Genomic DNA, 22,048 nt, shown 5'->3' on the forward strand with positions numbered 1-22,048 from the left:
GCAGGTTGTGGGACACAGTGGTACCTCTGCACATTTTAATTGTGCAAGTAAACTGGCAGCTGGTATGAGTTGAAGACATTCTTCATTTTCTCTAATTTATTTCAAAAGTTGATTGGGAATGCAGGAGGCAAATGAGCACAGAAATGGCATTAAGTTACTTTGTTTCATTGCCTCCCCCACTCCTCCCACTCATCTGCACAGCACTGCCCTCAATTCCCATCCATCTCTCCACCAAGGCAGTAATACACCCAACTGTACTTCTGTGCAGGTGTTCCATTTCTTTTCTACTGCCTGTGTGAAGCAAAATATTTGATCAATTTTTTTTTTGCTTCATTTTATATTCTAGTGTTTATATTTCACAAAAGGCTTATTTTCAGTCTCTTGTAAACTATCTCACATAATGGTCAAGAATATTATCTCTAATTTGCATCAATGCAAAGAAATGCAGGTATGTTCTCTTGCGGTTAACTAGAAACAAAATAAAACAAAACCTTGCTTAAGTTCATTGTCTTTAACATAAGGTTTACTTAAAAATTCCAGGCATTTAGAAAAGTGGTTTTCTTCTTTTTGTAGGAAGGATTCATAGAAAAAACTGCATTTTGTGATCAAATAAATGTTAATATTAAGGTTGTTAGAAGCAAGCTTCTGATGGTTGATGCATGAAGTCCTGTATCACTAGCAACAGATTCTGAATGCCATCTTCTCTGAGTCTGATACAGACTCTCACGTGTTTCTTCCCAAATATCATTGTGGATCCTTTTACATAACCCCCTTCAACCTGATCTTAAAGAACATCAGTATCTTACTGGATATTTTCTTTCCCATGGAGTTTGCTAGTTTCTGACTAAAACAATTATAATGGCCAGATAAACAAAAGTTGTCATCTCTTCAAACTGAAAATGTAGCTCTAAGCAGGCCTGTGTGTCTATTTTCCAGACGGAACAAGCACAGGTGACTCATGTGGGTGAATTTGGAGTGAGAAGGAAACGTTGCAGATGGGCAGTGCAGTGGGCTTAAGCCATCCAGGGAGATTTCAGCCTCACTGAAGACATTTTCAGTGTTGTTCAGTGGTTCAGGGATCCAAACTAGGATAGGAAGGACTTCCCTTCTGTGACTTCTACAAAGTTAAAAATGAGGAGAAAGACAAGGTAATGTAAACATAATAAAACAGTGATCCCGTACTGAACCAGATCAAAGGTTCATCTAGCCTGCTAAGGATGTTTTCAGCAGGTCCATCCTGGATGGTTCAGCAAGGAGGTGAAAAAGGTGCAGTTCCACCAGTCATGATGTGTCAATGGAGAACGACATTGCAGCAAAAAAGCAAGGGTCTCCTCCCATTCCCTTTTCCCCTCTCTCCCTGTCTTTATTTTGCTCCTGGCTGCACATTTCTGCCCCTTACCCTGCATGTGTGAAGGTGTTTGTCAGGTCTTCTCTGAGCCAATATAACCAGTTCAGTGACAAGGAGTTTTCTAAACTGAGTCTTCCAGATACCAGATCCGATTCAGGGGATGGAACAGATTATACAGACGAGAGCAAAGGGAAGAGAGAAAGAAAACTAGGCAGAGGGAGTGAACCCTCCCGCCTCGAACAGCAGCAAGCTGTTACATTTCTCTAACTGCACATGGTGAGATAATGCCCTGCTTCTAGCTCCACAGACTTGTGACCTAGGTGATGTGCAAGTAATCACGCTAGTTTTACTGAGCCCTCAAGTGCTTGATCTACCAATGTAGCATGAGCCTACATTGTCACACTCGGGCTCATTTTCTCAGAACAAAGTCCTTAATCAAAGGGTGAAAATACAACAGTGCTGCCAACTGGCGGCCAGACTGACTCTGCACCACTGCTGCTTCCAGTTCACAGCTCTTACGCACATTTGTTCACATCAGCTATTGAATGAGCTGCCCCAAAATTTCAACAGAAAATTTGAAATCAAGGTGATCCGAGAAACTTATAACTACTTGTGGAACTATAGTAGAAGAAAGGGACTATAAATTACCCTTGAGACATCAAATGAAATTGCCAAGGGTTTGTAATTATGTCTCTATTTTATCCTTTTCAATAATAAATTAATATAGAAATACAAATGTATAAGAGGTAGACACTTTTGCTATTGTGAACCTTGACCCTGTAGTTAAACAAACAAACAAACAAACACAAGAAAAACTAAACAACCAGCTGACAGTTCCTTTTGAATTCTGGACAATTATAATCTCTAATTTTGGAAAGCATGTGTATTCATTCTATTTATTGATAGTTTTACAGAGCATCAGTCTACCAAGAGATGACATGGATACAAAAGAACTACAGATGATAATTTGAAATGGATCTTTAAAAAATACAGCTTAACATAATACTCCATCTTTCTGTTTCCACCAACACTTACAGTGAATTTTAGAAGATGCTAAGTCTCATTCTCCCTTGCCCTGTCATTGGTTTTAAAGTTTTCTGTGTTGCCAAAAAGATTCTGCCAAATACCACAGCATGAAGTGCTAGGATGAATATACAGAAATGCAAGATTTGTAGATTTCTTCTCCATGGTTTCATGTTCCATATTATCAAATACAGCTCTTCAAGCCACCTGAAGAGTGATCAGGTGAGAATTCTCCATTCTCACCGGGAGGATAGGTTTAACACCTCCTTTAAACGATGACTACACTCTGCAAAGCAGGAGAGAGGAGGGTTATTTATGTGTTCTTGTACAAGTGAACATAAACAAGTGGATGTTCTTGCAAACTGACAATGGACTACTAACAAAGGGCCAGATGCTCTTATCCTCTTATGAGGGTGAAGAGGGACAAAATGAGTAAATATTTACATTATTATGGTGGCATGTAACTGGAGCTCAGTAGTAGAGAAAACAGTGATTTACAAGCATGTTCCTCCTCTCTTGGGAATCTGCATAAACCAAGCAAAGGTTCTGCACCGAGAAAAAAATTCTGACAGAAGGACTAAACCAGATGAGAGAGCTACAGGTTTTCAAGACATACTTAGGGCTCAGACAATGACTAGCAAAGAGCAATGTTTTCCTGGCAAGGGTCATCATAAATTAATATGAGAGGTCTACCTGGGCATGTGAGAGAAGTGTGTGTGCATCATGGCACATTCAGCCCCAGCACCTCAGAATTCTCTCTAGCTTTGTGCTAAAGCTCAGCATTCAGAATGTCCACCTGCAAGATTACTCCAGCCAAAACATTCTTAACTATTTCATCACTGGCTGCTCATGCCCTAACTCTACTAATGCTAGCCTTTCTCCAAAGGGCACCTGGCAGGCTACAGTGATCATTCCTCATTTACTGCTTTTTTCCAGCTTGTCCCACCTTCTCCCACAATTACTGAGTGCTACGGACATCAGTTCTACACTGAGCACCTCAACAAGGCTTGCAAGCCTCAAGAGCTTGGACCTTGCATCTTCTCTACTGAAAAATCACAGAAAGTTAATTTTGCACAACAGCTTACAATAAAATATTTTGGGTTTCAGACATATTTTTTGTTCTAATGAACACTTGCTTTTGAGAGTCCTTGGAATGTGATTGCAAGCTTTTTATGTCTATGTTGTGCCTGGACTCAGTCCTAGGGCCTTGATATGTTCATAACTCATTTAGATGAACGTTAAGATTGCCCCAATTTGATGGAGGGCAATCAAATCACACTCCGCAGGAACTGATATAAGAACAAAGATGCTTTTTGGATGACAAGATGTCATCTCTTTTGTGCATCTTTGCATTGAAAGAGAGCAAACAAGGTGTGTTATCTGATGTCCTTTGTGGATTAGAGGTTGAGACACCTCCTTGAGACACAGAGAAAGAGCACTGCATGTCAGTAGAGTGTTAGGATAAGCGCACTTATAGTTGGGATAGTTAATATCCCAGGAGCATCTCTGAAAAGCAGTCCCATGTGACAACACACACTCTTAGGCATTTGGCACAATATTGTGAACTACCAGTGGCAATCATGCAGGTAAATGGGAGTGGTGACAGGAATGGTAGAGGAAGGCAATCACCTAAAATGTGGTGATGTGTATTATTAAGAATATCCCCATATACACTTAAAATGCTTAGCAAGAGTTTCAGCTGACTAGTTCTGTTCTACAGCTGTAGAAGTTATGCTGTACCCTGATGGGAAAATGATTCTCCATCACGCCCAGCTCACTGTGGAGTACTTAAAGCACAGACCCAGGTGTGAACTCACTCCAAGAGGTAGAAACAAAGCCGCATTATGTAATAAGATTTAATGATTATTTGAATCTGTTTTTCCATCCCTGTGGATCATTGATATAACCTTTCTTGTTTTGTTCTTGGGATATTGCTAAAACAAGTAAGCATGTTCTCAAATTAATCAGGATCATTTTTTCCGTAACTCTGTTAAGAGTATTTTGACTTTACTTTCTCTCTTCAATAAAGGAACACTAACAGAAGCAGTACCTTTTCTAGGAACTGCAAAATGTTGGCAAAATGTTCAGATTGGATGGCCACAGAGAACAAATGCATAAGTTGTTATGTGCATAGCCTGGGGTTCAATCTTTTTTTTCTCTAAGAGGAAAACAAAAGCAGATCTTTTAAAGCCACCACTAAGGAGATTTCTATTTAGAGAATATGCAATAACTCATATTGAGACAAGATTTTAATCTCAGCAAAGCTTTGGATAATCTCCTGGCACCTGTGTTTGCTGCTCTTCCACCCCATTGCACTGCTTAGACTGAGGCCAAAGGCTAGATCCTGAAAGTGTGTTTGTGGCAATGGTCCTGCTTATGTGAGGGAGAGTCTTAGCACAAGACAGGCAAAGGTTTTGTCAGGATCTGCCCTTGGAAGTGCCACCTATGAGGAAATGACACCAATGTCATCATCTTTTACATTCCTTTGGAGCCTATTATTCTCTTTTACAAGTACTGTGCTAGTTGACATTATTTGTTGTGGCAGAAATCATACCCATGCATTATGCTGCCTTGCTTGAGGAAACGGTGTGAAGTATAGACAACTCTGTCCCTGGGAAACCAGGAGAAAAGTAATATCTAGGATGATTTTGGAAAGACTTGGGAAAGGTTTATCAGACGTAGATCTCAGCTACTGGAGGCTCTACATCAGCCTGTGTGTGCTCTGGAGAGATTTTTATAGTGGTTTCACAATACAAGCAAGCGGGGATGTTTTTGGTACTATGTAGAAACCACTGCGGATGCAATGGAGTCTTGCTGAGGCCTCTGTATTTGACTAAGATATGAACTCCAGTTAACAAGTGTCATGTTTGTAGGAATTCAGCGTCCGCAGCTCAAGGAAAAAGTAAGAAATGTACAAAAAAAAAAGGGTTTGTGTGTGATAATTTGAGCATGCAGTGAACACTGTTGTAAAAGGAGATAACATGGCTGGGCATGGGAAAGAAAAGAAAGAAATCTACATTGATATATCTTACATCCATATATGTATCTTTCATCTCCTTAAAAATGAGCATTATTCATTTTAAAGGGTTAAAAATAACATCAGATTTCTTTCCTTCTTTGATTCTGTGATTCATGTGTCCCATTTTAAAGTCTACACCCTGTGAAGAGGAGTGCATTATCAAGGAAAGAGGCTTGCCAGGGACAGAAGGTAATTTCCCGTAGCAGGTGCGTACAGCAGGTGGTACACAGTGTACCTGCAACGAAAAGGTAGATTTAGGCTAAGATTTTATTTAATATGGAAAACTTATTGCATCCTGAGCCACTACTGGGGATGTGCCAAAAATCGTGTCTGCAGCATGATTTATTACGTGAAAATACCACCGAACTAATCAGTGGAGTTACTAATTAATACAAATCTGCATTTTTGCATAAGCAATTAGTGCAAAGAGAGTGCAATGAAAAAGGAAGTTTGACTCATTTAATCTCAGTGTCTATTCAAGCGGAAAGACCCACTAGGGCAAGGCACTAGGATCTACATTTGGAATTTTTTTTCCTTTTGATTAGTTAAAGGAACTAAAAGGTCAAATTATCAATATTTAATTCAAATGGAAATGCATTTGTTCAAGAGGAAAGAAAACACTTTATTTAAACAAGGTAGGACTCTGGGGGTAAATGCCTGGATCAAAAATAATTAGATTTTGCAGTTATAACAGCATCTAAATCCCTTCTGATAAGAATCCTTTTTCCTAATAACAGAGGTGGTTTGACACTGATAGCAAAGACTGCTGACGCTGTTTAAACTGTAGCTTAGGCGGTAGCAGGCCTACCAATACAATTTGGACATTTGCTTTAATGGTACGTACTTCTCTGATTTGGGGTTTTTTTTTAATCAATTTGAATTATATTTTAAATCTATTGTGATTTCATAATTGTGCGCACTTGACTAAAAGAGTAATTTTAAAGGCTGATAATTAAACCTTGGTGGTGATGTATTTTCCATTAACTAAATAGAAATTTACATTTATAGAATTAAAACAACAACAGCATTTACCTAACGGGGAAGGCTCAATAAAATTAATACACTGAGTTTTAAGGGGGGAAAGAGCAGAAAAGGCACCTTAATCAGTCGTACCAATTTCGAGCCCAGCTGTACATTGTGTCCTAGAGGGACGCTACGAAGTGCGATGCAAACGCACCCGGCACGGAACCGGTACCGGAGCGGCACTTCAAAGCTTTGTTTTCCCGGCGATTCCTGAGCCACGGCAGCTGGAGCAGGCTGGTCACAGCTCGGAGTGATCCTGGCAGTGGGGCTGCCCTCTCCTCTCGTCCTATTCTCTCACCGCAGCGTTTGGAAATGGGCGAGCGGGGGAAAACCGCCGGCAAATCCAAGTCGGTCCTTCCCGAGCCCGAAGCCCGCGCCGACGGCGCCTTCGGCCCCACAGTGCGATGCAGTGGGGTGGGACAGAGGGACAGGGACGGCAGGCAGGGACGTTTTCCCTTCTCTTTTTTTTATTCAGGATAACCTTCGGGGTTTGTGTGGGTGCCTCTGGGGAAGGAGGGAGCGGGAAACATGATAGCGAAAGGAGAGAGCCCGAACAGCCGAGGCTACACGGGCAGTAAATCACTCGCTCAATTATAAGCGCGGCTTCCTCTCTCCAATAGCTCTAAGCTATTTGGGGAGGCATCCTTTCCCCGCATTCTCGCAGGTGCAATATGAATCAATTATCTTAATTAAGATAATGCCGCAAACCCAAGAGATTTCATCGTGAGTGGATTTCGCGCCCCGGACAACTGTAAGGTGTTTCCACCTTGCGCTGCTTACCCCCCAAAAAAACCTCCCTCCCGCCCGGCCGGGACGGGGCTCAGCCCCGGCGGCATCCCGCGGAGGGGCCGCGCTCGCTGCCACCTCCCGCCACACCGGGCCCCAGCCGGCCCCGGGATCTCCTCCTGCCGGGACCGGGAGGCAGCAGCTGAAGCAAGAGCGGAGGCGGCCGGGCCGGCCCGAGCTTTGTTGGGACGCGTGCGGTTCGCGTGCCGCGCCGCGGGAGGAGGGGGAAGGGGGAGAAGAAGAGGGGAGGGAGACAGGGAGGGAGGAAAGAAAGGAAAAAGAGAAGAAAAAGGAAAGAAAAAGAAAAGGAAAGGGAAAAAAAGGGGAAAAGAAAATAGAAATGCAAAAGGGAAAATTTAAAAAAAAAAAAGGAAAGAAAACGGAAAAGAAAATCAAAGGATTCGGAAGGAAGAATAAGCAGAAGCCGAATTAGAGGCCAGATGGAGAAGGAGGAGTCTGTAGGTCAGGGAGAAAAAAAAAAAAAGACACGCTTGGAGCGATAAAATCAAACGGCTGGGGGAAGAGGAGAGACAGGGGAGGTGGGAAACCGGAGCCATTGAGCCAGGCAAGGGACGGCCCGAACAGGGAAGGCAGAGCTTGGGAGATCGGTAAGAAAAGCAGTGCCGAAGCGACGGAGCGACAGAGAGCCCCGGCGCACCCGGAGCGCGGCGCCCGTCCTGTGCCCCGACGGGCAGCACAACAGTGCCTTGTTCCTCTCGGCCTGGCTCCTCCACGGCCACGCGTGTCACCGGGCCGAAACGAGCCCCCCGCGCCGGGCTCGGCGGAATTAAGCCCCTCTGTCCTCCTGCCTGCCTCTTTATTTGTCTCTCTACTCATCTGTCTATCGACAACGTGTTGATTTTATTTTGCTCCCAGGGAAGATGACTCCGTTGGTCATACGCAAAAGCACACGAGCATCCCAAAGCTCTCACCGCTCCCCGAGATCCAGCTTTCTGCCAGTGCCCTCCTCCCGGTACTTTTGCCTAGTGTTTCCCCAGCACCCCACAATCCCGGGTGTATTCCCAGCCAGTACCATTTAAAGACGGGTGACATTTTCCAGCAGCCGAGCCAGGGATGGACCAGACCCATCCCTCTCCCGCGCCCTCCAAACCTGTTTGTACCCCAGCCTCTCCCCGTTAACGGGGTCGCGTTCTCGAGGGAGCAGCCGGCCCGGCGGGAGGCCCGGGCCAGCCGCCCCGGGCACAGGCATCCCCCCGGATCCTGACCCCGGGACCCCTCCATGGTCAGAGAAGGCTCGCTACGAGCAGGGACTGCCCTTCGGTGGGACGGCTCTTCCCTCCCCGCCGTGCTTTAGGGAAGGGCCGCAGCCGCCGGTGACTCGAGGGCACCCCGCTCCAGCCCAGCTCTCCCGACCCGGCGATACACTCCATTCTGCTGGCCCTCCTTTCCCACGGAGAACCGGCCAGCTTGGAAATAACAAAACGCAGCCGGTTGCCCTCTGTATTTGATTACTTCCCCGGAGTCCCCTCCTGCCGCCCCGCCAGCCCTGGGCTATGTAGGTCACCAACAGGAGAGAAACATTTTAAAAATAACCCGACCTGGAAAAATATCTTCCGAAACCATCTCCTCGGGGTGGAATTATTTGTTTCTCATTTAAAGCCTCAAGAGGCGAAAATTATTTTATTTTTATTGATTAAATATCCAGATAACGCGCGCCGGTAGCACAGCTATCGTGAGAGGGGGCTATCTCCCCCCTTAAAGTGCATCTCTAAGATTTGTTCAGCGTTTGCAAACTCCGCCGAGGCGTTTAAAGACTTTAAAGCCACCACTCTTGGCGTCTTTCTTCCGAACTTCCCGTTAACGGGCGCATTCCCATCGAAAAGCCGGGAAAAGCAAACCGGAGCTTGGTCCGCGGGTGGGCACAGCAGTCACGGGACGTCCGTTTTCCCCATCACCGGAGAAATCCGGGGACGGGGGTTAACTGGGGGTCTGTGGCGGCAAGGGAGCGGCAAAGACTGGGACAGGGAGTCTCAGAGGCGCCCGTTAGGAGATGCTGAGGGCGGGCGGCGGGGACCCAGAACAATAGGAACAATGCGGCTCCGCGGGCCGGCGGCCCCTGGGTGGCGGGTGCGGTGCGGTGCGGAGCGGTGCGGTGCCACCCCGGTATCGCCGGCGGGTCCCGCGCGGTGACAGATGGCGCGGCCCGGCGGGTCACCGGGGGCGTGGCGGCTCCGCGGGCGGGCGCGGGCCCGCATACAAATCAGGGGCGTCACGTGGGGGGGGCGCCGCCGCCGCCGCCGCCTGACGTGGGCGGCCATATGGCGCGTGCCACCGGGCGGGGCGGGGCGCGGGGCGGGGCGGCGGCGGCCGCCGCGGTACCCGGGTCCCGGTGCCGGCCCCCCGCCGCGCATCCTCGGCCCCGCTATATAACGGGGGGAGTCCGGCGCTGCGCAACCTCGGGGAAAAAAAAACACCACACGCGCGCGGTGCCCTCGCACGGAGAGCTGTGCCGGGGTTATGAGACCGTCACCGCGAAGGAGAGGCTGAGCAACGGAGGTAACGGGAAACCGGGTTTTCGCCCCCGCGAGAAAGGGGTTGGCGGCGACTGCCGGGGTGGGAGACGGCCCTGCGAGGTCGGGTCGGACGGGATTTGCCTCTGCCGGAACGGCTTCGGTTTTTTATTGTCGCTTGCGATTGTTGCTGCCGGTGTGTGCGGGCACACCTGTATCCATCCATTCACGCACACATACATAAGTGTATACATATATATGGGTAAATGTGTATGTGCGTCCGTACACACATATAAATATGTATGTGTGCGTGCATTTACACAGAGGCATATTACATGTGTTAATGTGCTTCCACCTATGCTGCCTCCGAACTTCCAGCTCCCTTTCCTCCTCCGAGCGCGGTCACCACGGTCCCACCGCAGGTTTGCGTCTCGGCGGGCGGGCGGCATTGTTTCTTCACGGTGTGCTCGATGCTATCGGGGAACGGTCACAATCCCACATGAAATGTCCCCGTGGAAAGGCGGGGACGATGCCCGTCTGCAACGGAGGGGACGACGGAGACGGGAAACTGGGGCCAGTCTCGCACCTGTTACCACGGGCGGGGGCCGCAGGAACCCAGCGACAGTTCTGTGGCCGAAGGCGGGACCGGACAGCAGGTGCTCGGCGCCCGCTGGGGTGGCACAAGCCCCGCGCAAGAAGGCGGCAGGGGGGAGCCGCGGAGAGCGGCGGGGACAAGCGTCACGGGTGGCCATCCGTCCCTGCGGGTGTGTGTGCGTGTGTCCGCCTTTCTTCCTGCCCTATTCCGTAAGAGTGTTTGACTTTTTTTCCAAAACAAAACAAACCAACCCAATCTACGCTTGGTCCACTCGCGTCGTGCCGCTCGAGCTGCCTCCCTCACGCATAATCTGCTTATATTCCCCGCTAATATCGGCGAGTTACATAATGGCATTTGAACATATGTGAACTTAATTATAAGGCAGGACCGCAGAGACAATTAAAAGTTTGCCCTGGCACGGTGGGGAGTCTAAACTTCCCTCGGGAGGGGGTGGGGGGAGCGGGGCGGTGGGTGCGGGAGGATTCTCCCCGCGGGCGACCGGTCGGGGCCACAGGCACTGCTCTGGGCGCTGACACGTCTCTTTTCTGTCTCCTCCGCGATGCAGAGGCTCACCATGACCAAGTCGTACAGCGAGAGCGGGCTGATGGGCGAGCCCCAGCCGCAGGGCCCCCCGAGCTGGACGGACGAGTGCCTCAGCTCCCAGGACGAGGAGCACGAGGTGGACAAGAAGGAGGAGGACCTGGAGGGTCTACACGCCGAGGCTGAGGAGGACTCGCTGCGGAACGGTGAGGAGGAGGACGAGGAGGACGACTTGGATGAAGAGGAGGAGGAGGAAGAGGAGGAGGAAGACGACGACCAGAAGCCCAAGAGGCGGGGCCCCAAGAAGAAGAAGATGACCAAGGCACGCATGGAGCGGTTCAAACTGCGGCGCATGAAGGCCAACGCCCGGGAGCGCAACCGCATGCACGGGCTGAACGCGGCGCTGGACAACCTGCGCAAGGTGGTGCCCTGCTACTCCAAGACGCAGAAGCTCTCCAAGATCGAGACCCTGCGCCTGGCCAAGAACTACATCTGGGCACTCTCTGAGATCCTGCGCTCGGGCAAGAGCCCGGACCTGGTCTCCTTCGTGCAGACCCTCTGCAAGGGCCTGTCGCAGCCCACCACCAACCTGGTGGCCGGCTGCCTGCAGCTCAACCCGCGGACTTTCCTCCCCGAGCAGAGCCAGGAGGTTCCGCCGCACGTGGCGGCGGCGGCGGCGGCGGGAGCGCCCTTCCCGGCGCATCCCTACCCGTACCAGTCTCCGGGCCTGCCCAGCCCGCCCTACGGCACCATGGACAGCTCCCACCTCTTCCACCTCAAGCCGCCGCACGCCTACGGCGCCGCGCTGGAGCCCTTCTTCGAGAGCGGGCTGGCGGAGGGCGCCAGCCCCGCCTTCGACGGGCCGCTCAGCCCGCCCCTCAGCGTGAACGGCAACTTCTCCTTCAAGCACGAGCCGGCCGCCGACTTCGACAAGAGCTACGCCTTCTCCATGCACTACCCCGCCGCCGCCGCCGCGCTGGCCGCCGCGCCCGCCCACGCCGCCATCTTCCCGCCCGCCGCCTCCCGCTGCGAGATCCCGGTGGACGGGCTGGCGCCCTACGAGGGCCACCCGCACCACGAGCGCGTCCTCAGCGCCCAGCTCAACGCCATCTTCCACGACTGAGCCTCCCCGCGCCGAGCGAGGGCAGGGGGAGCGCCGAGCCCTGCCGCCCGACACCGCCTTGTTTACAGGGGGCAGCCCGGCGGGTCCCGCCGCCGCCTCCGGGGCCGCCGCGTCCCCCCCCCCGCTCACCCGCTGTCTTTGCTTCCGCTCCTCCGAGCGACGCTGTAAATTGGGGTAGGGGCATTGGGATCGCGTCACTTACCTGATCGGGATAACAAAATCACAAGCAATAATTAGGATCTATGCAATTTTTAAACTAGCGATGGGCCAATTACAAAATATATATGAAATCTATATTTTTCAACCAACGTTTTACTACTTGTTACCTTTCCCATGCTGAATTATTTTGTTGTGATTTTGTACAGAATTTTTAATGACTTTTTATAACGTGAATTTCCTATTTTAAACCATGCAGCTTCATCAATTTTTATACATATTGGAAAGGTAGAATTATATCTAATTTATACAAAATGATTTAACTAATTTAAACCAGCAGAAAAGTGCTTAGAGAAGTTATGTTGCCTTAGCACTTCTTTCCTTTTCAAATAGATGAAGAAGAAAAAAAATGCACAATCCGGGCAATTTCTTTCCCATGCAAGTCTCTTCTTTTTTCTTTCTTTATTTCTTTTTCCTTTCCCCCATACAATAAGAACCAGATCCCCTAGGTCTTGAGAAGATATAAGAACGATAGATTTATTTTCTATCAGAACATATCAATTCAACACATTACTTGCACAAACTTGTATATAAAGATTATAAGCAAATGCCAACACCCTTTTAAAATCAAAAGCTGCTTGACTATCACATACAATTTGCACTGTTTCTTTTTAGTCTTTGAACCCCTTGGCATTCCGTGGTTTTGGGTTTTTTTTGGTTTTTTTCTGTTGTGTTTTTTTTTTTTTAAGATAACTTGAAGATGTTAATGTTTCCAGGCGATATAAATGCATGATTTTATACATGTTCACACAATCCGTGGTTGTCATATGCTCATTTTATAAATCGGAACCGAAATCTAATCAGGTTGTTAAAGTCGGGCTATATACCTATTGTAGTCGATTAGTACGGTAGCTTGAAACAAATTCAAACCATTTAATCCGTAATTAGAACAATAGCTATTGCATGTACAATGCAGTCCAGAATAAGTGCTGTTTGAAATGTAACGCTGGTTCAACTGGAATCAATCTGTACTGTAATTTTGTTTGTAATCCTGTATATTATGGTGTAATGCACACTGGGATTTTAGAAAAACATCCATCCTTTGGAAACAACATAGTATTGAACATTTGGTCGAATGTTGCATTTCTCCTTAAATGTGATTTATTTTTTTTCTTAGTGTAAGTAATTCCTATGGGATTATTGTTTTATTCGGATAGCTCATGAAAGGTGCAACACTTATTATTTGTAGAATAAAATTGGACTAAGAAAAAGGACACGGATTCTTTACTTACCTTGAGGAGTACCAGGGGAAGGAGGCGGGGGGTGTTGGTTTGTTTACAGCGAACCCTGCTATTTGCAATGCTGATTTGTTGAATTAGGGAAACGGAGGCAGAGACGCGGTTCGCCAGAGAGCTGGACCTGCGGCTGCCGGCGCGGGATGCGCCGAGCGCCCCGCACCCGCCCGGGCGGTCCCCGGCCAGCTCAGCCCGGCCACTGCCGCCTTCGGGGCACCACTCTCGGGCTCCCAACCCGCCCCTTAACCGCGGGAGCTCCCGCGCCCGGCCAGGACCGGCACATCGGGAACGCGGCTGCGGCCCCGGCTCGGCTCGGCGGCAGCAGGTGCGCCTTCCCCTGCAAGGCAGACCAGGACCTAGCGCCATCGATTCACCGTCCCCTCCTCTTCCCCTAAGGGAAACGTGTTTCTTTAATCTTCACTGATTATTCCGAGGCTTAAGAAACCCGGACACACAATCTGCGGGAGAGCAATTCCCCTAATGATCAGGAACAATTATCAACAGGTCTTTGCCTCCGACCATCAGATTTAAGACGTTACCTGAAATACTTTATATGAAGCCTGCCACAAAGCGGAGGCTTTCACGAATATTTCACGAATATTTCATTTAAATCCAACAGAAAGTGAGCAGGCATCCTGACGCGAACATCCTCGTCCCCTATGGACGAAGGATTTTTTTTTCCCAGGAGAAATCAAGCTATTGACGTCTATTTCGAAGGTGTTTATAGCTACGGAAATCCAACGCGTAAGCATGGCGAACCTGTCCTAGTGGTGCAGCACACCCCTCTTCCAGCCTTCCCTGCTAAAAGCACACTAAAAACTGATTGCGACGCCGAGTGATGCATTTTGCACCATCTCCCTGCATTTCACCTGAGCCTGCAGCTCTAAAACTGTTGCTGAGACTGAAAAGAAAGCAAAAGGCAACTTTTCAAGCACCCGATTAACCTTTCTCAGTTAGTGGCAACAGAGCTAAATGTACCCTAGATAACCCGAGGGGGAGTAAATGAATGTCAGTTTTTCAGATAATATTGAAAAAGCTGACCCAGGCCTGCTCGCCTTTTGGTTATGCACCTTCTTCTTAAACATAAGGATTCTTCTAGTCAGTCAAGGGGCAACTCGCATGCCACCATCTTTTATTCAAAGGCAGGCACAGATGTTCCTTCTGCAGGGGAGGTTTTAATTTATGAAAATGATATTGTTTATGCATGAATGCACTCTGCATAACACACAGTACTTCCATCTGATGAGAGAAATACCACAGAACCAGTGCCAATGTCAGGAACATATTCTGCAAATTTAGTCGCTTAAATGTTTAATGAATATTTGGAAGGCATTTCCAAACCACAAGAAACCTTTTCAATTACCTTTTCTTTTTCCACTGTTAATAACAAAATTCAATTCCTCTAGCCAATGTAACTTACTTAAAAGATCTACCTAGGCTATCTGAATGTTTGCTACTGTGATACTTTAGAAAAAGCAATATTTTAATGTTATGAGCAACGTAATAGGGAAAATTAATTAGGCATTTTGGTAACTAGAGGCTCCATTTTACAAATCACTGTGAGTCTTGTTATTTCAATTAGTTTTGGGTGCTTTTTTTCCTCCCACTGCCCCTATAAAATATTGGAGATCTTTCCCCCTCCCCCGCTTTGCTGATGCTTCTGATGTCTCCATGATATTTCTTTCATACTATTAACATCAAGCCAAATCTTGAAATTTCTGCTCATGACTCCCACAGGAAGGTCTATCAAGGTCTCTTTTAATGGAAAGAATTACTCACACTGTTCCTCTCCTATAAACATATCACTAATTAACTGAGGCTATAGTGGGATTATCTGACTTCCGCATGCAGAGAAAACTCTGGGATTGAGTTGTACCCACACGCACACATACTGGGTCATCTGACACAGGCCTGAAAATGTATTTTTATGGCTTGTTGTGACCAATGGCCCTTTCCTTCTTTACGACATACCTCCTACAGCAGAAATTGCTCTGCCACCAGTGTATGCTTGAGGAGACCTCAGTGAAATCTCTGCTGGTACAGTACATAAGTAAGTCACAACTTGCACCTTTTCCCTTGGTGTTCTGAAGCAACAGAAGAGGGTCTGGAGTTTATGGACCCCTCGTTGCCTGTGATACAGCTGAGGCCCCAGCTATGGCAGAGGAAGCTCAAATGGTGGAATCCCAGGTTACATCCACAAGAACTGAGAGACTGAAGTCTCAGGTTTCACATAGCCCAAATGAGAAATGTGCCTGAACAACGTCAGACTTTGGTCCACTGACTTCAGAAGTGAAGGGAAGTAGATTCAAGGAGAACCAAGATTCCCAAATTCACTCGAAGAAAACAGAGAGCTGCTTTCTCCAGAAGATACTGTTCTAGCATTTTAATAAACTGATAGTAGAAAGCAACATGCAATTCCAGAGCTAATAGGGATTAATGGAAATAATTCTAAACTAAGTTTTGAGAGCAGGCAAAACAAATCTTTCCTATCTCCTGTACAGTAAAAATTCTTGCAATTATTTCAATACTGTAACTGATCAATCCACCATGATCTTAACAATTGCTTTTGACATATCAAAAATGAGTCTCTTTTAAAATAGGATACAATACTTCTGTTCAAAGAACCATTTAGTCAAATAGTTTTAGAAATTGCAAAGTTAATTTCCATTATCTTTTTTTATATTTAAAGTATGCAAAGAGAAAAACAATCAAACAAAATCCATTCATTCCTATTGAGGAAGAACTCACAGAAATGAAACTTGGAGTTCTGCCTGGTGCTGTAGCAGGGAAAATATGTAGACATTTGTCTTTGTTTTTATTAACCAGGATGGGATGTATGGTAATTTCAGAAATTACAAGTGGTCTACACTCTTTCCTTAGCTGAAAATCCCATGATCCAAAAGTCCTGAAAAATACAGTACATAAATAAATGTTGAAACATCGAGTTGAAGATCTACAAATAGACTGTTATTTAAATATGTACATAAGTGTTTTTCTAAATAATTCATATATGTATTTAACAAACTGTCAGAAGCTATGCAATACAAAATTAAAACTGACAATGCTCTCAAAGCATTCTCTTAAGTATTTAGGTTGCCTACAGGGTATGTAAAACATAGAATATCAGCCCTAGTTTTCAGTTTCCTAGCTTGTAGTAGTTTGCAGTATAGAGTTAACTGCATTTTGTATGAAATAGAAGCAACTAAGATTTACACATTTACACTCATTTTGGTGACAGAGCAATAGAAAAAAGATTCAGAGAAAAAAATATTGCCTTAAAGAGATAGCATATCAACCTTAATGCAAACAAAAGACAATGTCCTCTGATCAAGACATTCTTATTTTATATTCTTCCCATTACCACATTTTTCTCCAATTAAGATCAATATCCATTCAAGGGGTCTCAGGAATTACTTAAATTTCAGACTGCATTCCTGCAGCTTCTTATGCCTGCATAATAATTTCACTTGTTATTCTTGCAAATATTTGTCCATTTCCTTACCTGCTTTTATTTCTCTTGTTTTTAATGCTTTTCCTCTTTTGAGAATAGAGAAAGATGTACAGTAATAGTAATTTTCTCTTCTACAGACGATTGATGCCTTTTTTCTTCAGAATAATTTATGAATTTGCTTACTGTCCAAAAAGTTTGGTTTTCTGCTTAATGTCTCTTTTTCAGTCACAGTAAATCAACACAACAGAGCTGAATTAATATTGATAGTTACAAAAGATTCTTTTCTAAAGTAGAAATGCAAGAAGGGAGCATACTTAGGAGAGCTAATATCTGGGAATGAACAGCTGAAGAACTGACTATATACTAAACCTTCATTGTATAAACAGACACCGTAGCCAGAAAAACATACAAGCCAAGGGTATGCTGCCAACTTAAAAATTCAGCTTTCTCCAGAAGCAAATCTCCATTAGCTACTGAAAACAAGCCAGCTACCAGAAATGTTCAGCTGCAACCTCCAGAATGGGCATAAGGTATTTTCCCCACAGCATCCCTTCATCTCTTCTTGTCTAAATTCCTGTTTCTTAACTTTGATATCACATTGCCCGTGAACCAAAAACTGGCCTTCCCATTTCCTGACTATCTCATTTCACTTTTATACACATTTTTCTTGAGGTGGGAGGAGCTATTTTCCAATAGCATGCCTTACCTTCTTGCTCTCCTTCAGTAAACACTAATTGTACTTCCCTCACTTGCTATTTCTGCCACAGGTTGTCCTACCTCTTTCTTCATTTTAAAGTTTCTTCTGGAAAACAGTTTTGAGACTCTTACTACATAGCATTTAGACAGTAAGAGATGATTTCCAGAGAGAAACACTGTTAGTTAAGAAGAGGTTAGCTCCTCTCCTTGTTTCCTACTGCCTCTTGTCTGGGAACAGAGGATGCTTTCCTCTTCTAGGTCATCTCTCTGTGCTCAAGGCCATGACATGGAGCAAAATCTCCTCTGGGTCCAGACTGCTGACAAACTCCCAGAAATATGGGAGATCTCCCCTCTCTCATGCAAGAACTGTGTTTTAGAAGAGGCTCTTATGCCTGGTGTCTGCCTTTATGATATTGCAGCCATGTTTGTGCCCGGCCATAGCCAGGTCCTGACCCACAAACTCGATATCTTTGCTTGACCTTTGACCTGCCTTGACAATATAGGCTTCCCTGGTGACTGCTGGGCCAGCACTGACACTGGTTACTGTTACCTTGTAACTCTGATTTTCAGCTCGATGTTGGGCCTACCTTGTTACAAGGGGTTTGTCTAGCTAGCTAGATTGTAGGTTGACTCTACATAAGTAAACAGTTCTGTTTACCTTGGTCAGGTATATGGGGGTCCTACCTGATTTGTAATCATTCTCAGCTCCACTTTTTTTATAAAGCAGCCTGCTCCTACTGTTCCTTAGAACTCCTCCTCTTGACCTGCTAGCTGCTAAGGCTCTGAGACCACTATTGAGCCTTAGAAACCCTGAGCAACTCCACCTGCATCCCCCTCACTGACCTCACCCAAGGGCCTGGAGCTCTATTTAAGCTCACAATGGGGATACAACATTTACAGATGGTGTGGGATGCTGATTTTCAACTTGGCTACAACCCTGATCTGGCTATGAATTCTGCTAATCCAAACCTGCCTCATCATTGTGGACTCGGTGGATGATCTGTATTCTTGATGGATTCTAGCACCCCCCCTAGATTTCCTTGCTCAGGTACTACCAGATTGGTCCTGGCCAAGAAAGGTCCCTGCCTTGCAAGACATCTTCCTTGGCTCCCTGGTTGTTAGGGAGCAGCTGGCCCTTGCTGTACTTGACAGTGGCTTTGCTTCCTTTTCTGGTGTGCCCCCTTCCCCTTGCCTCCCACCCTGTGGTGTTTTTTTTTGTTGTTGGTTTTTTTTTTTTTTGTTCTGACTTTGCTTGAGATATTTGTCTAAAACAAAGTAACCAAACAAAAATATTAAGACAATTTCTAGGGCAGCTTGAAACCTCTCTGGTAACTATCTGAAGAGCTGCAAAATTTAATTTGAAGGGTTATTAGAAAAATGTCATTCAACTTACTCTTTATTAAGAGTAGGGATTCTTTATTTTCTCATATCTGTTGGTATTGAATCATAGAATGGCCTGGGTTGGAAGTGACCTGGAAGACCATTTAGTTCCAACCCACCTGCTATGGACAAGGTGCTCAGAGCTCCATCCAATTTGGCCCTTAACACTTCCATGGATGGGGCATCCACAACTTGACTGGGCAGCCTGTTCCAGTGCCTCACGACCCTCACAGCAGAGATCTTTTTCCTCATACCTAGTCTGAACCTACGCTTTTTCAGTTTGAAACTATTCCCCCTTGCCCTGTCACTACATGCTCTTGTAAAAAGTGTCTCTCCATCTTTCTTGTAGGCTCCTTTTAGGTACTGGAAACAAAATGCATATGAGAGAACAGGAAAGTTGAACACACTTTTGCTACTTTGTCTGACTTGCAATGTCTTCTATATCACCCCATTTCTTCATGCAGCATATTGTATTTGTAGAAGTCCCTTGATAATTCTGCTGTCACAGGTACCAATATGCTCCACTTACAAATTTGTCTGTGATCAAAGATGTAGAAGTAATCAAGGCTGTTCCATGTAGGTTCAGTGCTCTATACTACTTGAATGCCTACAATACAAATCCTGCTGTTTTGCATCCTTTTTTTCTTTCTCTAGTATCCCATTACATGGGATACTACGTGAGATCATCAATACACACAACCCTTCTTACAAAAAAGCACATGGAAGTTCTGTGTGTGAGTTCCAGACATAGTCTAGAAAAATGGATAAAATTACGTTTCTGGACTTTTCCATTCTTTTCCAAATTCAATGTGTAAATCCAAAAGCTGTGATAATTAAAAAAAAAATCTGTTAAAGTAGGCTTGCCTAGAATTTTTTCCCCCAGGAAAAAATGTCTCTCTCAGATTTACAAAGAATTGTGGGGATGGAGAATTTGTGAACAGTAGCAAACCAGAGTGAACAGACTTGTATGTTCTTCCTATGGTTTTTATTACTATATACAGTTCTCTAACTATTTTATGTTTTTAACCAATACATTTTAGTATCTTAGCTGTTACTGACTGAATACATCTTTCAAGTAATGTCAACAAAAGTGTGTTAGAAGTCTTAATTACATCAGTTGAAGGATATTACAAGTCTCTGAGGAACTGCAATAGTCTTCAACTGACAGAACTGAAAATATTATCATTTTATGGTTCTAAGCCAGCTATCAGTTTATCCTTTCCCGTACCTTATGAGAAATTATCTGGTGATAATATATAGTATACATAGGTGGTGTAGGCTCATAAACAATCTCAGAAAGAAACCCCAAATGACTGCAGGGGATTATAAAGGGCATACAGCCTCAAAAGTGATTTGACTGTATCTAGTTCCATGTTGTGCTTTATATTCTAGTTAATGATTTAGCTTTCCTTTTGAATGACATCATTGTAAACACATTTAAGATTACCGATACCAAATAACAGACACAAGTTTAATTGGTTCATCTACTGTTGTAGCAGAATGGTAAATTGTTAAGCCAAGCTTGTTTGTTTGGCTCAGTTTTTTCCTGCCTTGTCACACAGTCATCTTTAAGCATAAAAAAAAAAAAAAAGGAAAATTTGCACAAAATTTCCACAGTTTATACATAATTTCACTCATTTATATTTTATCTGATTATTCTGGAGTTGAAATATTTATATCTCAACAAAGAAGATCCAAGGGACAAAAAACATTGAGACAAAGTAAAAATAGAACTATTGATGCTAACAGCTTTAAGAAAGGAGAAGCTTTGTGGTTATGTTGTAATTCAGAAGAGCAAATCAGTGTGGGCTATATTTCCATGAAAGCAATATTGGTGGCTTGATGCAAATTGAAAAGCACTTAGAGGTTGCATATTTAACAAATATTCGGAACTTACTTATTTCCATCTGTAACTTTCCCATGTTTAAAGTGTCAGAAAGTTTACCATGAGACTTTTGAAATGTCTCTTAAATTTGTCTTCTCAGCTACATAATTAGTAGCTTTGTACTGGTTTTTATGGAACTATGAAAGAAGGCAGCTAAATAGTCTTGAGATCATGTATCATCTCATGAACTCTTTGCTGGTTTGATTGCAATATGATTTCCTTACCTGTAACACCATTTCTCTTCTAGAGTGAAAAACATCACAGGAAGAGCCTTGGATATTCTGACATGTAGTTTGAACTGTAACTTGTATCCCTCAGCAAAAGGCAGTATTTTCAATGTATTGCTTTGTTTCTCAGAGGCACATTTACATTTGTCTTGTTACAAACACTTAAGATAAAATTACTGAAGCTCTTGTTTAAAAATACCCTTTTTATGCATTAATAAGCCACCATAACATTATAAAACTTTATATATATACAAATATAGCCCTTACAGGCTCAGGATCACTTTATAAATTGAGAGTTGATGCTGCAGCTCTAAGATGATTGTCATCAGTGAATCTTACAGGACCTGTGAGTAAAGCTGTCATACCTCCAATCAGTAAAGTCTATCACTTATAGAGCGGGAGTAAAGTGGTCTCCCTCCTCTGCATTTAAGCTTTCAGGGTGAGGGATGACTATGCAACCCTCCTGGGTACACTTTCTGCATTGGTCCACTTGATGCAGGAGCTGTTGTAGAAGTTGGTATCAGGCTCTGTTACTGTGTTCCTCAGTCCTTGGGAATGAAGGGCATAGTTGTGATACCTCCACCCAGGTTTACGGCAATACTCTGTTTTGCAGCACGAATGCCAACATGGTATTTACATTAAATAGTGTAAACTTCGTAGTTTTCTGAAGCTAAATAACAGTAATATTGTTAATGATAACAGAAAAGTGGAAGACGTGGGACCCTGACAAGGGAAAGTAATTTCTGTAGCTGGAGCGTTGCTGCGTTGCTCTCCTGGGGGAAGTAACGGAAGAGAACAGAGCGCTGGGATGACAGGGTGCCTTCAGCCGCTCCCGCTGTTACCGCGCGGGGCACCGCACCTGGCGCGGGGTCCGGGCCGTGCGCGGGGCGGAAGCGGCGGTGCCGCCCTGCGCCGGGAGGGGCTCAGCGCGGCCCCGGCGGCCGGACCGCTCTGTCCCGCCGCTGCCGCCGAGGGCACTGCCAGGCCCGCGGCCGCCGGCCCGGGACGGGCGCCCTCCCGCAGGCCCCCG

General features: G+C 45.6%; 1 protein-coding gene across 2 annotated transcripts; it reads left to right on the top strand.

Annotated features, from left to right (window-relative positions):
- The first annotated feature begins 9,594 nt into the window (after positions 1-9,594).
- NEUROD1 (neuronal differentiation 1) lies at positions 9,595-12,017 on the top strand. 2 transcript variants are annotated; one of them, XM_027678420.1, is made up of 2 exons: positions 9,595-9,716; positions 10,831-12,017. In XM_027678420.1, exon 2 carries the CDS (start codon positions 10,840-10,842, stop codon positions 11,926-11,928), a length of 1,089 nt encoding a protein of 362 aa, XP_027534221.1. In that variant the 5' UTR covers positions 9,595-9,716; positions 10,831-10,839; the 3' UTR covers positions 11,929-12,017. The 2 variants fall into 2 exon arrangements, with proteins under 2 accessions (XP_027534221.1, XP_027534220.1); XM_027678419.1 differs by lacking the exon at positions 9,595-9,716 and having other exon boundaries at positions 10,825-12,017.
- Positions 12,018-22,048: the final 10,031 nt, after the last annotated feature.

Source organism: Neopelma chrysocephalum, unplaced genomic scaffold (assembly GCF_003984885.1).
Source record: "Neopelma chrysocephalum unplaced genomic scaffold, ASM398488v2 Primary Assembly neopelma1_44, whole genome shotgun sequence".
Classification (NCBI taxonomy): Eukaryota; Metazoa; Chordata; class Aves; order Passeriformes; family Pipridae; genus Neopelma; species Neopelma chrysocephalum.

Coding starts and splice junctions, on each gene's coding strand:
- NEUROD1 (XM_027678419.1), top strand. CDS start 10,825: ATGCAGAGGCTCACCATGACCAAGTCGTACAGCGAGAGCGGGCTGATG.